At 46.5% G+C, this 13,657-nt stretch overlaps 1 protein-coding gene across 10 annotated transcripts in view; it reads left to right on the top strand.

Moving 5' to 3' along the window:
- ZNF532 (zinc finger protein 532) overlaps nt 1–6,564 on the top strand; it is a 33,920-nt gene extending 27,356 nt beyond the window's left edge. For all 10 annotated transcript variants that reach the window (XM_071581659.1, XM_071581656.1, XM_071581660.1 and 7 more), the window contains 4 exons: nt 188–466; nt 3,861–3,973; nt 4,334–4,481; nt 4,740–6,564. In XM_071581659.1, coding sequence (XP_071437760.1) covers nt 188–466; nt 3,861–3,973; nt 4,334–4,481; nt 4,740–5,234 — 1,035 coding nt within the window. In that variant the 3' untranslated portion in view covers nt 5,235–6,564. The remainder of the gene's footprint in view (nt 1–187; nt 467–3,860; nt 3,974–4,333; nt 4,482–4,739) is intronic.
- The last annotated feature ends 7,093 nt before the right edge of the window (nt 6,565–13,657 follow it).

Raw genomic sequence — 13,657 nt, 5'->3', positions numbered from 1 at the left:
GTGTTGGCTGGGTCATGCTAGGCCTTGCCTTTATTTAACCCTGTGATCTGGTGATAATGGTATGTGAACTGATGATAATAGTTTGACAAAGAAGTGAAGGGTTTTGCTTCAAAGGGTCTGTGCATTTGGTCGGTACAACTTTGTACATCTATGTCAGTTTTGTACTTTTTTCTCTCTTTTATTGTAGTCTATGCATGGAACTCTGAAAAGTGTTGAGGGGCCACCAAACCTGGGGATAAATCTTCCTCTCAGTACTAAACCCACAACTCAGAACTCAGCCAGCCACAACAAGGAGGACACAAAATCTGTCAATGGAACAGAAAAGCTGGAGAAGAAATCTCCTTCTCCCATAAAGAAAGCAGAGCCTAAAAAAGTCACTAATCCTGGCTGGACCTGTTGGGAGTGTGACAGGCTCTTCAATCAGAGAGACGTTTACATCTCCCACATGAGGAAAGAACATGGAAAGGTAAAGGAATATATTGAATTTAAAAAAGTGATCAAATCTGAAATGTGAAGTAATTTTTTCCTAAACTTCATCTGTGTTTTTGAAAATAATTCCTTTAAGTTCCATCATTATTCTTGTCTGGTACTGTATCTATTTCATATTTTTCTCTCTGGCTGCTTAGTTTTTGTCGTTTTCTACGTAGTTCTGCTGAGTTCTACACACTCGATTGGAGGCTTTTTCATAAAGTACCAAAACCTTTTCAAGAAGGTGGAAGGAGTGAATGGTGTTGCAGTACTTCATCCAAGTTATCAAATCCAATCATGTTCTTGTTTCTTCCTTGTGCCTTCTTAGTTCCCTTTCGCTCTTGAAAGTTGTATGAACGTGGCAGTGCTGGGGTAACAGACAGTCTTAAAGGTCTTTCTCACCTAAACAATTTGAATTTATTCTATTCTGAAGTTCAATGCCTCTTAGGGAATGGGGACTCAGTCTTGTTTTACTGGTCCATGAGTGCCAACCAGTGTTTCATTTTAAAGGCAGACACACTCTGTGGTTGAGCTGTTGCTCTAATCTTACATTTGTAGGTTCAGCAGAGTTAACAAGTTGAATTTTGTATTTAAAACAGCTGGATTTGAGGTATCTTACTTAAAATGGATGGAAAGTGAAAGATGTGAATGCTGCATCCTCAAGTCAGCAGAGACACCCCCCCGTTTGATGTTCTTTGTTCAGTAGCATTTCCAGTTAAATGACAGGAAAAGCCTGGCAGGCAGCAGGGCCCCTGCTCAGCTGTGTCTGAGACAGGCTGTGCGAGCTCCAGCCCCTCGCTGGCACCCAGCAGCGTCTGCCCTGCAGTCCTCGCCCTCGCTCTGCGCTGGTGGAAATGGTCTGGCTCTCCTCAGCTGGCAGGCAGGGAATTGAACTGATGTGCTGTGCTGCACTGCAGCAAAAGGGCAGAACTGGAAGGGGGCAGGAGGCTTGTTTTGTCTGCGTGGAGGAGAATCACCCTGAGTGCAAATCCATAGTTTTCAGTATGCTAATACGCTGTGATAAATGATAGCACATTTCCAGAGGTTCCTGTGTCCCTTCAAATTATGGTGCTTATCTCTAAAACTGTTCTGTGAATGATTTTATGCTGTTTATAAGCATTTTGTGGCAAAGATGAAAATGCTGGACTGCTGAGTGTCATCGTCAGTCTGTCTGACTGATGGGAGACTATTTCCCTGTTTCTCCTTGCCTTCAGAAACTCCCAGCCCATTCCCTCAGCCTTCCTGCTTATCAAAATACTAACTCAGCAGTGCTTTTACTGGCAAACTTTCACTGGCAAAGAAAGAATTTTAAGCCCAGATGCATTGTACCTCGATGCAATTCTCAAAAACCAGCACAACCTCTGTATGAAGCTGTCACTTCAAAGAGAACTGTACAGCAATACCCAGTCTGATCACACCCATAGCAGAGTGGCCAAGGCATGGAAAATCGGGTCAGTAATACATTGATAGTGCTTCCTAAGTATCAGCTCTAAATCTGTGTCTCTCTGTCCCTGATGGTTATGGTACCTCAAGAACAGCCCTTAGTGTGCAATATTAGATAATTGTTGCACTCAAATACTGGCCTAAAGGCCTCTTTCATTGCTTACATTCAGGTGCTATTTTTTATCCCCCTTCAAGCAGTTCCTTGAAAACACAGGAGGCAGATAGATACTACAATGAACAGGGATACAGCTCTGTGTCTTTCTGAAATGGGAGATAAAGACCAGGCACTACACTCCTTCCAGACCTGTCAACATTTTCAGTAATTGTTAGCTGTCAAAAAGACTATGTTGAAAAACTAAACTAAAATGTATGAATACATTTTATTATAAAGAGACTAGAAATGAGTATAGGATAACCAAGTATGTGATACAGATCTAATAAATAATGAAATTAATTTATAGTCTGATTTTCTTAAGAATGATAGGTGTGGGTTAAATGCTCTGAAATGATCCATGCAGAATGATTGTTTAAAACTTATTTAAGCAATTCATGAGCTATTCACAAAATCCATTGTTGTGCAAGGTATTTGAAGATAACAAACTAACTGCTGCTTTTGCAGGACCAGAGGGGAAGTGTGGAGCTGTAACCCCGGGCTGACCCCAGGCTGGGTTATGCAGAGGTGTTCCTAGGAGAGGTATTGCCACATGGATCCTCTTTGGACAGATTCTTGTTTCCAGGTTTATTGGGAACTGTGTACACAGACAGAGAGAGAGACTCAATACATTTTCTGTATCCTTGTCCTGAGGATCCTGGATGAGGGCGGGCCAGCTGTAGGGTAGGAAGATTTGTAGCCACATTGGTGTGACTCTGCCTGATCTTAGAAGTGCTGTGACAAAAATAATGTTAGCAGTCCAGACCAGAGGTGGTTCTAACAAGTCTGTGCAATTCCTGCCTGAAACTGGGTCATGTATGTCTGCCCTCAGCCAGACAGGCATATGCTGAGCTTCCTAGGACTTGTGTGCAGGGGTGTTTCTGTGAAAGAACTGTTGTCTTCTAAGTAGGAATTACCAGTTCCAACTTGTGCCTTGATCATCCCCTTTCTTCCTGCCAAGACGAGATGCTGTACAACAGATCATGCTGCACTTCATTACAGAACTAATTTTGTAGGTTTTGGGGATTGGCTGCCATTACAGAAACTTAAGGCATCCAGAATGCTCTTAGGTCTCTATCAGGAGTGTCCCCAGGGAATTCAGAATGAGTGTGGTGTCACAGCTGGTACCCCAGGTAGTGCCCTCGATGCTCTGAGAGGGATCAGGCCCTGCTGAGCACTGTCCTCCTCCTGCTCCTCTGACCAAGGGCGTGAGGCATCTGCTCAGTGCCACACATCTGTGGTGTGTGACCACTCCATTCTTCTCAACTTCCTTTTCTTCTTCCTTCCACTTGACAGGCTGCAATATAAACCCCACAAAATGCCCCAAACAGGTGGTCCTCAGGTTGGCATTGGACCACACCTGTCATTTCATCATGACTTTTCTGAGCCCTGTTAGTGTGTCAGTGTCTGTGCTCTTCACCCCTCCTGGTATGTGGCTGAGGAGCTCCCGGTCAGCAGCTGCAGGCATAATTTGGTGGTGGGAAGAGAAAGCAAATGTCTCACTTCACTGCCTTTACTGATTGAGAAATAATCTACTGATCTTCCTTGCTGCTTTGGTGGAAGAAAGTCTCTTCACCCACAGTCCGTGACACCAGTTCACAGCTGGTGACAGGTGTATGTGTAGCTCGCACTGGCCACACTGCTTTGAAAGAGGCCCAGCTCTAAAGGAGGGCTGTGTACATGATGTACAGTACCAAAAAAGGGTAAGTGATGTCTCCTTCCTGTTATTAAAAGGCTCGACACATGCACTACTTTTACTGAGCTTTTTTAACAAATGCCTTTCTCTTCTTTTTTAAAGCAAATGAAGAAACATCCGTGTCGACAATGTGACAAATCCTTCAGTTCATCCCACAGTCTGTGTCGTCACAACCGTATCAAACACAAAGGCATTAGGAAGGTTTATACGTGCTCGTAAGTTCTGCTTCTGTTTATACAGAAATGGAGTATGAACCAGCAAACCCCACTGTTGGCTGAACATCTTTTCTTGTCTGTATAAAAGCCAGGATCCCATTTATTCAGATGATCAGGAATTTAGATGCAGACAGGACAAATCAATCCACTGTCCTGCCTGGATACACAGCAGGGTCCTGGGAGTGCAGTGAGTAAAGTCCACAAGCAGATCTAAGACTTGGCTGAGCTGGAGCTGGCGTAGCTGGCAGTTCCACCATCGTGAACCTGGTTCTCAGGAGTCTCTCAAATACACAGCCACTCTTCTAATCTATAAAAGGCACTTGTTTGGTGTGAAACTTGAATGTTTGTGTGTGTCTGCAGGCACTGCCCAGATTCAAGACGTACTTTTACCAAGAGGTTGATGTTGGAAAAACATATTCAGTTGATGCATGGCATTAAAGACCCTGATGTGAAAGAAATGACTGAATCTACCAATGTGGAAGAAAGGGAAGTAAAAGAAGACACAAAGGTAATCACTTAGAAGATCATTCTGTCACTGAGAGTGATTTTTTTGTGGGTATACATTCCAGATCTTTAAATAGATGCAGTTACTTTGATGCCATAAATGTCTGATCCTCTGTGAAGTAGAGCCCCAAAAGCATTGTATTTATTAGAGTTGTACTGAAATCTGCCAAGGGAAAGTTCCTGATGCTTGTAAGTCACAAATAGTTATGAAAAGAGCTGCATGTTTATGCTTACATGACCCCCATTTATGTCCTTTTTTCAGGTTCCTAGTCCAAAGCGTAAATTAGAAGAACCTGTACTGGAGTTCAGGCCTCCACGAGGTGCAATCACTCAGCCATTAAAAAAGCTGAAGATAAATGTTTTTAAAGTTCACAAGTGTGCAGTTTGTGGCTTTACAACAGAAAATCTTCTCCAGTTTCACGAACATATTCCTCAACATAAATCTGATGGCTCTTCATACCAGTGCAGGGAATGTGGACTCTGCTACACATCTCACGTGTCCCTCTCCAGACACCTCTTCATTGTACATAAGCTGAAGGAGCCTCAGCCAGTGTCAAAACAGAATGGGGCTGGGGAGGATAGTCAGCAAGAAAATAAACCCAGTCATGAGGATGAATCATCTGACAGTGCAGCATCAGACAGGAGGTGCAAAGTGTGTGCAAAGACTTTTGAAACTGAAGCGGCCTTAAACACTCATATGAGAACACATGGCATGGCCTTCATTAAGTCCAAAAGAATGAGTTCAGCTGAAAAGTGATCAGATTATTTGGGATGCAGAAATCTCTCTCCACATTGGAATACTAATGACATTTTTGCTACAGACATTTCAAGGTATGATAGTGTTAACAGTACTGTTCAGGCTGTTGCAATATATTCTGCATAAAAGTGTCCCCTTCACCTCATTGTCTATATCCTGAGAATCATGAAGCAGTATTTGAGTTTAAAAGAGTTTGTATATATATAAACTAATAATTTTTATACTCTTTGTTATGTGTTTGTATCAGTATCTAGTGGGAAATTTGTTCTTTTTCTGTTTTGTTTCTGTTCTTTTGTAGTAAGTTTCTTTAAAACAGAGTTCTGAGTGCTGGGGCAGTCCCTTAGGTTCTCCTAAATGTTTAGCTAATGGAAGTGCATCAGAAGGCAGTGCTTGGAGAGGAGAGGGGAAGGAAGCTAAGGGGAGATTTTAAATTCTAAGAACTTGTGCTTCTAAATGTCTATGGAAGCTTTTAAATTTTCTCTTACAAAATGTATATTAAAAAAGAAAAAATACCACTGCATGTGTAAAATGCAGTGCTAGTTTTTAGGTGGCAACACCAGAACAGGTGCAGACCCCCTGGAGTGGGAAAGTACTTTTGAAAAGTATAATTGCACAACTCTGTGTATGATAAAGTGATTTTTTTAGGTCATCAGGTGCTTGTGATAAAAGCTCAAATTGTTACAAAAGGGCTGGGCTGCTCTGGGTTTAACAAATAAGCTGTGACTAGAGGAATAGGTTTATAATTATGATGGGGTTTGTCATGTAATTTATTAAACATTCTATAGGAGCGAGTACGCAGCATTATGTATTTTCCTTTCTGGTTATTGAAAGACAATGGTTAGCCCTTGCTGCAGGGGTTGGTGTTTCCCAGCTCCCTGTGCTCCTGCCAAACGTTCTGGTGCTCCGTGTCACACCCAGCCACAACTGAGAAGAAGCCGCCGCCCAGCCGTGAGCGTGCCGGGGCCTGAGCTGGGGCACGGCCCTCCGGAGCTGGGCAGCGCTCCAGACCTGGCAGTGCCACCAGTTGTGCTTGCACAAGTACAAACAGGTACCATCTTGTCCCTTTATCTCAGACAGAGTTCTCTGTGAGAGTCTATTTTTGGTTTGTTTTTGCATTTTATACCTTGTATGTATCCCTACAAAAAAGATTTTGTACTTTTTTTTAAAATGAATTGTGTATATATAGATAGCTGCATGATAAACAGTAGTAATTGTTGGGTTCCTTAAAAGTCTTGCTGCTGTCAGATGTTACTATACACTATGTCCATTACAACTGTATTAAACACATTTCATATGTAAATAAATGTGGAGCATTTTGCCCCTAAAGATTTGTGAGATTCTCTTATTTATCATTAAATTTTAACAGTTTTGAAGTGTTTAAAAAAATATGGATCCTCTCAGCCACCTCTGTAAAACTTCTCAATCACTCTGGAAATTGTGTATCAAATACATTAGTTCTGCTCCCTCCATGCTCCTCCTTAATTTGGCTCGTCAGTAAATGCTCGTTAGCCCAGTTAATTACTGGCATATTGAGTGGTTATGAGGTACTTCTCCCTCCCACAGCACGCAGGGGGCCCCCGGTGTGTGACGTACAGTGCCCACACTGCCCTTCCTTCCCATGCAGGGTATTCCTCTGAACACTTGTTTGTTGATGTGCACTGTCAACTGTACAACAAATGAGTTACCACTATGCAGAACGGTGTTTTGTATACAGTGAACAGATAATAAAAGTTAAATTTTCACAGCCATTACTAATACTTTTGTTTATTTTCCCTTTTCACTGCCTTGCCCCTGCAAGGGATGCTGTGGACCAGTAGCTTATGCCATTGTTGGTGCTACCAAGATTCAAACCATGAAGGTTTCCTGACGAGTACCCTGATGATGTGAACAGGTTCGTGGTTCCAGCCCAGGCCCCAGGGCCCCACCCTGCCCCTGCCCCAGGAGCTCCCTGCACAGCCAGGGAGGGCAGCCCAGCTGCTGGGCAGGGGCTCTGTGCAGCTCTGCCTGGAACATCGAGGTAACTCTCCTGCCCTGCCAGTAGAGTCTTGAAAGGCTTAAGGGAGAGGGTCTTGAACTGCCCCATAAGCTCCTGACACATTTCTATGTCAGAGCTGACACACTGGTAACAGGAGTGTCCTGAAGATCAGGAGGTGAACATAAAGCAACATGAGACACAGTGAAAAGGCACAAATCTCAGTGGGCATACCTAGGGGAATTATTTTCTCTGGTAAACTATAAAAACATTTAAACTTATCTAGGAGCTGACATTTTAATTGTTTGATTTTAATTAACACTATGACACTGAGAGTCAATTGCAATGATGACAGTATTATTCCTCTTTTCTACACCTTTCCTCTGAGGATTTAACAGTAATGGATTAAATATCATAAAACATCTCTGTGAGGTGAGACAGGGACCATTTAGGTTCCCCCATTTTGCAGCCACTCTTGTTGGAAACAGAGGTGCTTAACGTTGCACCTCAACTGCAGCAAGTGGACTGGAACAGAAACAAAGGCTTTGGGGAGCATTTGGGCAGAACAAAGTGTTGCTGTCAGGTCTGGGGTTCACGTGTTGCTGCTTCATCCTATTTATCCTGTACAAAAGCAGGGGTTTCTGATCTCCGTGGAGGCAGTGCCTGACAGGTATCTATGTGTACATATGTACGTATATCTCCTCTTCTCTACCTTTCCATCCCATCCCTTCTCCTCTTCAAGGAGGCAGGGAGTGCACTGAGACCCCTGCCCAAGTATCAGAGAGCTACAGAGAGAACTGCCCAGCCAGGACTGCACCAAGGCTCAGATCCACCTGCCAACATGGCCTCAATAAAACTGATTTTTCACCTGCTAATATTGGTTAATACCTCAGGCAAGGCAGCCTGAGCCTGCCGGCCCCCCTGTGCACGGGGCTGGACTGAGACGCTTTCCAAAGGGTGCAATCTGCCACACCAAAAATGCCCTTGAGAAGGGCTGCAAAACCACCCAGAAGGGACAATGGGCACAGGCAAGTGGGACACCGTGTCAGCCAGAGCCACCTCGCTGTGCAATCAGCTCCCCAGGAAGGAGAATGCCCTGCCACGGGGGCAGCGTGCTCGCAGGAGAGGGGAGTACGGTGGCTCCGCAGCCCAGCTGGCCAGCCCAGCTGCCGGGCACACACACACTCAGACACACAGACACAGACACACAGACACAGACACAGACACACACACAGACACACACACACACACAGACACACAGACACACACACACAGACACACACACACACAGACACACACACAGACACACACACACAGACACACAGAGACACACACAGACACAGACACAGACACACACACACACACACACAGACACAGACACACAGACACACACACAGACACACACACACACAGAGACACAGACACACAGACACAGACACACACACAGACACACACACACACAGAGACACAGACACACACACAGACACAGACACAGACACACACACAGACACACACACACACAGACACACACACACACAGACACACACACACAGACACACACACACACAGACACAGACACACACACACAGACACACACACACACACACAGACACACACAGACACACACAGACACACACACACACACGACGGGGCCACACTCAGTACAGCACAGACCCTGCCCAGGCCCATCTGTGCTCTGCCATGCTCAGGGGGCTCTCAGCACACCATCACTGCCTCAGCGCAGCAAGCCCCAGCCTTCATCCCCCACCATACACACGGGGGCCATGCATCTTGCTGTACCTCCAAACTCAGCTAGAAATAAGTCTCATAAAATTAATGCACTTGTGCATGACCCCTGCAGCAACTCCCACGTGTATCTCACTCCCTTTTCCCTGGGGTTTCTGGCCATGACAAGGTGTGTGTTGCCCCCCTGCACTGTGCCCCTCGGCACCTCCCTTGGGGAGGTGTTTCGCTTTGTCTTGGCCAGCGCTTGCACACAGGTACAGCCAGAGGCAAATCTGAGCACAATCACTGTACTTTTAGACTTGTCTGGGGGGTTTTATTTCTGTAGGGCACTTACAGATGCACAACTTGACCTGCCAAAGGCCATATATTCTTAGTTCTTAACCTCTGTGTACCTGTGGGGAATTCAGTATGGCAAGCCTATTTACTTTGAAAAGGATTTTTATATAACTCTGACCTTCTCATTCTGTTAATATCACCTTCCTCAGTACACCTAGCACAGACACACAGCTGCCAGGCCAATAATGAAACACAGAATAACCTATTTTAGTTTAAAACCTTTCTCAAACATTAGGGCAGTTCAGTAGTCATTTCTTTGTATTTGAATTTCAGATTATTGCTAAAAGGTTACCTATCCAGGCTCCCTGAAGAGTGATGAGGATGGGAAAGGGAGTGACAAGAGAAATAAGTACAGAACATGGCAAACAGAGAAGGCACAAACGTTCATGACCCACATCCCTGGGCTTTCAGTACAAACTGGGTTCTGCAGCCAGAAGTGGATGCAGAAGGAGCACAAAAGGAGCCATTTCTTGTCTTCTGCCTGGACACTTCTTCCCTTTCAAAAAACATTTTCTCCTCAACAGTGACTGTACAAAAACTGGGTTTAATGCTATTTCTTTCATAGTTGGGGAAAAAAGACAGCTTTTCTTGCTGGGGACCAAATGGCCCATTCGAGGGCATCACAGTGAGACACTGCACTAGGAGTGACCCAGACTCACCTGGAAAATGAACTGGAGGCACTCCAGCTTTTTTCCCTGACCCCCATCTTTCTGCCATGAAGGAGGAAATGCATTTGGCACAATGATGTGACTATTAGCAAAATAATCTAAGCATTGTATCTTTCCCAGATATGCCCCCTAATATGATTTGGCAGAAGACTTTATTTAGTTCATTTATTCTCTATTCTCAAATCTGCTATTTTGTATTCAGTGACTAATCTGATGGTGGGAATATGGACGCAGAGCATTATAAGCATTACCCCTGCCGAGTCAGTCCACACTTTGCCAACATTGCCAGAGCTCCACAGGCCAGATTAATATTGCAGGTCAAGCACAACAATATTTCCTGGTTTAAGTGACTGTCACTTTGTCACTTATAATGCAGAGCAGGCCCTGAAGAATGCAATCAGGCTGGAGGAGCTACGGTCTCAAAATATCACTTGGCCATTACATTTACATATTCTTGCTCTTGGCAAAACAAGCAGAGTCCTTTCTCTGCAGAGAAATGTCCCCTCACGCCGCGGCCCCAGCGCTGCTCCCGGCGGTTCAGCTCCCTGAGCTGTTTCCCACACACCACGTGCCCCACTCACACAATGCCCAGCCCTTTCCAAAGGCTCAGCAAAGTCAAGGCACAGAGGCCACACTGGACTCCACTGAATTCAGTGACCAGGGGCCACTTTGTCTCACGTGGTGCTCTGAGGCCTTCAAGTGCCATCACAGATGTAATGCCTCTGGGGTTTCCTAGTCAGTATTTTAGCCTCAGTTCTGCAGTGCAGGTTAAGCAAATAGCAAATAATTAATGAATATCATTATTCCCCTTTCCCAGCACAAAGCAAACCCCAACATATTACATGCATTTTTAGTCTACTAGGAGATTGTTCTTGAATAAAATTAAATATTTCCTTTTTCTACATTTTTAAAAACCTTTCTGCCTTCCTCTCATTTACTCTTGGGAAGTTTTAAATTTTTTTTTCAGGTTGTTTCTGATTTTTTTTCTGTTCCATGGGAGAAAGGCGAGGAAAAGAGAACATTATTTGCTACATCAAACTGCATGTTCGGATAGTTGGATCCCTCCCTCTCCTCCCTCTTTTTCCCTAGAAAAATAAATTATTTTCACAAATGAACTACTCCCTGAAACACATCCCCTCAGCTGCAATCCAGTTAGCTCTGCAGACACTGGGTTGCAGAGCAGACTAAAAATGTTGACTCATACACTTAGAAACACAAGCATGCAAAGTGCCCCTGGGGTTGCAAACTGTGCCTGTGAACAGGTCCTTGCCAGCTCCCAGGGCAGATGACAAGATTCATGAGGGAAGTGACATGAGACAGAAGCCACACATGCTCCAAAGCAGTGGCCTCCAAAGGGGGATGCACATCCATGGACGTGCAGGAAGAAAATATCTGTCGTACCATTACAAAAATGCATGAAATGCAATGCACTGCAATGCAAGTGTCAGGAGGGAGTACAGTACTGGTGCAAGTGGCATCCCCTTGCTGTTGGACAGCTCTGTGTGCACTACTGGCTGCTCTAACAGCCTGTTTAGCAACAGGAATGGGAAGCAGAATAGCTCCAAATGCTTTTGGATAAAAAGAGTGCTTACTGGAGAGGGCAGTTACTGAGCTGCTGCAAAGCTGGTGTGACCTTCCCTATTAACCCATATTTTCAGCATGGGTGCAAGGTGTGAGTTATGTGCCCATGACCAATGTCTTAGAAAACAAAGAGCTGTAGTTCAATATTATATATACAGGCTGTTGCAAAGCTCTGGCAAATCTGCCAGAATGCCAAGGGCTACATTTTTCTGTGAACTAAAAACCAGTATAATTTTCTAGCTGCAGAGCTCCAAAAAGACCTGCTGTAGAAATATTGAAGTCAAACATCCAGATTATGGGAAGATTTCAAAAGACATGTAACCTTTAATAATCTAAATCATGCAAGCTGGTAAAATAACCAAGCCACCAACGAAAGTGTGGGTGATTCCCAGCATCTGTGGAAAAGGAAGAAAAGCAGCTTCCTGACATGCTGCCCTTGCCTCACCATGGACAATGGGGAAGTGCAAGTGTTTTCTGAGCTGTCAAACATCAGTCACAATCAAACTGACAGGCAAAGGTACTGTGGTCTCAGAATTAAGTGTGGGTTCATGCCTTGGACAAAACAATGTCCCATGTCTGTGAACAAAAAAATAAGCAGCTTCAATCCCACTGGGTCTCAACAGAAAGATGCCTTCTTGCCTTTCTAATTTTCCAAATGCCAGCTCTGCTTCTTCCCTCTACTTGTCACAGAATTAGATTGTATCACCCGAAACTTTGCTTTTATTTCTCTCCATCAGGAATGACTAAAGGAACTGTTCCAACACTGCCCAGTATTTGCCACTTATTTTTTCTCGGGTCCGGCCATTTCCCTGCTGAGTGGTTTGTCTTTTAGCTCCAAAACTGATACATTTCTACTTCACAAAATGCAGGAGTAACTTTCTGCCCATTTTGTGAATTAAAGCACTGCCCGCAAGTAACAGAGACCGTTTTCCAGTCACAGCCATTTGCCCTCATTCCGTGCGTTGCGGCATTCTCAGCCATTCACTGTGTGATCTCTCACCTCCAATGGGGCTGCACAGCTCTGTGTTTGCGGGAGGCACGGCAGCTCCCAAGTCTCCCTGCCCGCTTTGCACCCCTGGCATCCCGCAGCAGTCTCCCAGCCTCTGGGCCCGGGCTGCGGCAGCCACAGGAGCGCCCAGCAAAGCCCCAGCCAGCCCCGGATCTGCAGCGCCCGCCGGTGCCAGTGCGGCCCGAACCCACCCACAGTGGTACCTGGGGATGCAAAGCCCCAGCCAGCCCTGGACGGCAGCCCCGGACCCTCAGTGCGCGCCGGTGCCAGTGCAGCCCCAACCCACCCATGGCGGTACCTGGGGGTGCAGCACCCGACGGTGCCAGTGCAGCGCGAACCCACCCACACAGCAGTACCTGGGGGTGCAGCACCCGACGGTGCCAGTGCAGCCCCAACCCACCCACACAGCAGTACCTGGGGGTGCAGAGTCCGACGGTGCCAGTGCAGCCCGAACCCACCCACACAGCAGTACCTGGGGGTGCAGCACCCGACGGTGCCAGTGCAGCCCCAACCCACCCATGGCGGTACCTGGGGGTGCAGAGCCCGACGGTGCCAGTGTAGCCCGAACCCACCCACACAGCAGTACCTGGGGGTGCAGCACCCGACGGTGCCAGTGCAGCCCCAACCCACCCACACAGCAGTACCTGGGGGTGCAGAGCCCGACGGTGCCAGTGCAGCCCGAACCCACCCACACAGCAGTACCTGGGGGTGCAGAGCCCGACGGTGCCAGTGCAGCCCCAACCCACCCACACAGCAGTACCTGGGGGTGCAGAGCCCGACGGTGCCAGTGCAGCCCGAACCCACCCACACAGCAGTACCTGGGGGTGCAGAGCCCCAGCCAGCCCCAGATTCACCCGCAGCGCCCACGGGTGCCAGTGTGGCCCGAACTCACCCATGGCAGTACCTGGGGGTGCAGCGCCTGCCAGTGCCAGTGCAGCCCGAACCCACCCACACAGCAGTACCTGGGGGTGCAGCGCCTGCCAGTGCCAGTGCAGCCCGAACCCACCCACACAGCAGTACCTGGGGGTGCAGACCCCGCCGGTGCCAGTGCAGCCCCAACCCACCCACACAGCAGTACCTGGGGGTGCAGACCCCGCCGGTGCCAGTGCAG

The sequence above is a fragment of the Pithys albifrons genome, chromosome Z (assembly GCF_047495875.1).
Source record: "Pithys albifrons albifrons isolate INPA30051 chromosome Z, PitAlb_v1, whole genome shotgun sequence".
Lineage (NCBI taxonomy): Eukaryota > Metazoa > Chordata > Aves > Passeriformes > Thamnophilidae > Pithys > Pithys albifrons.
This window is presented reverse-complemented; position numbering and strand designations above follow the sequence as displayed.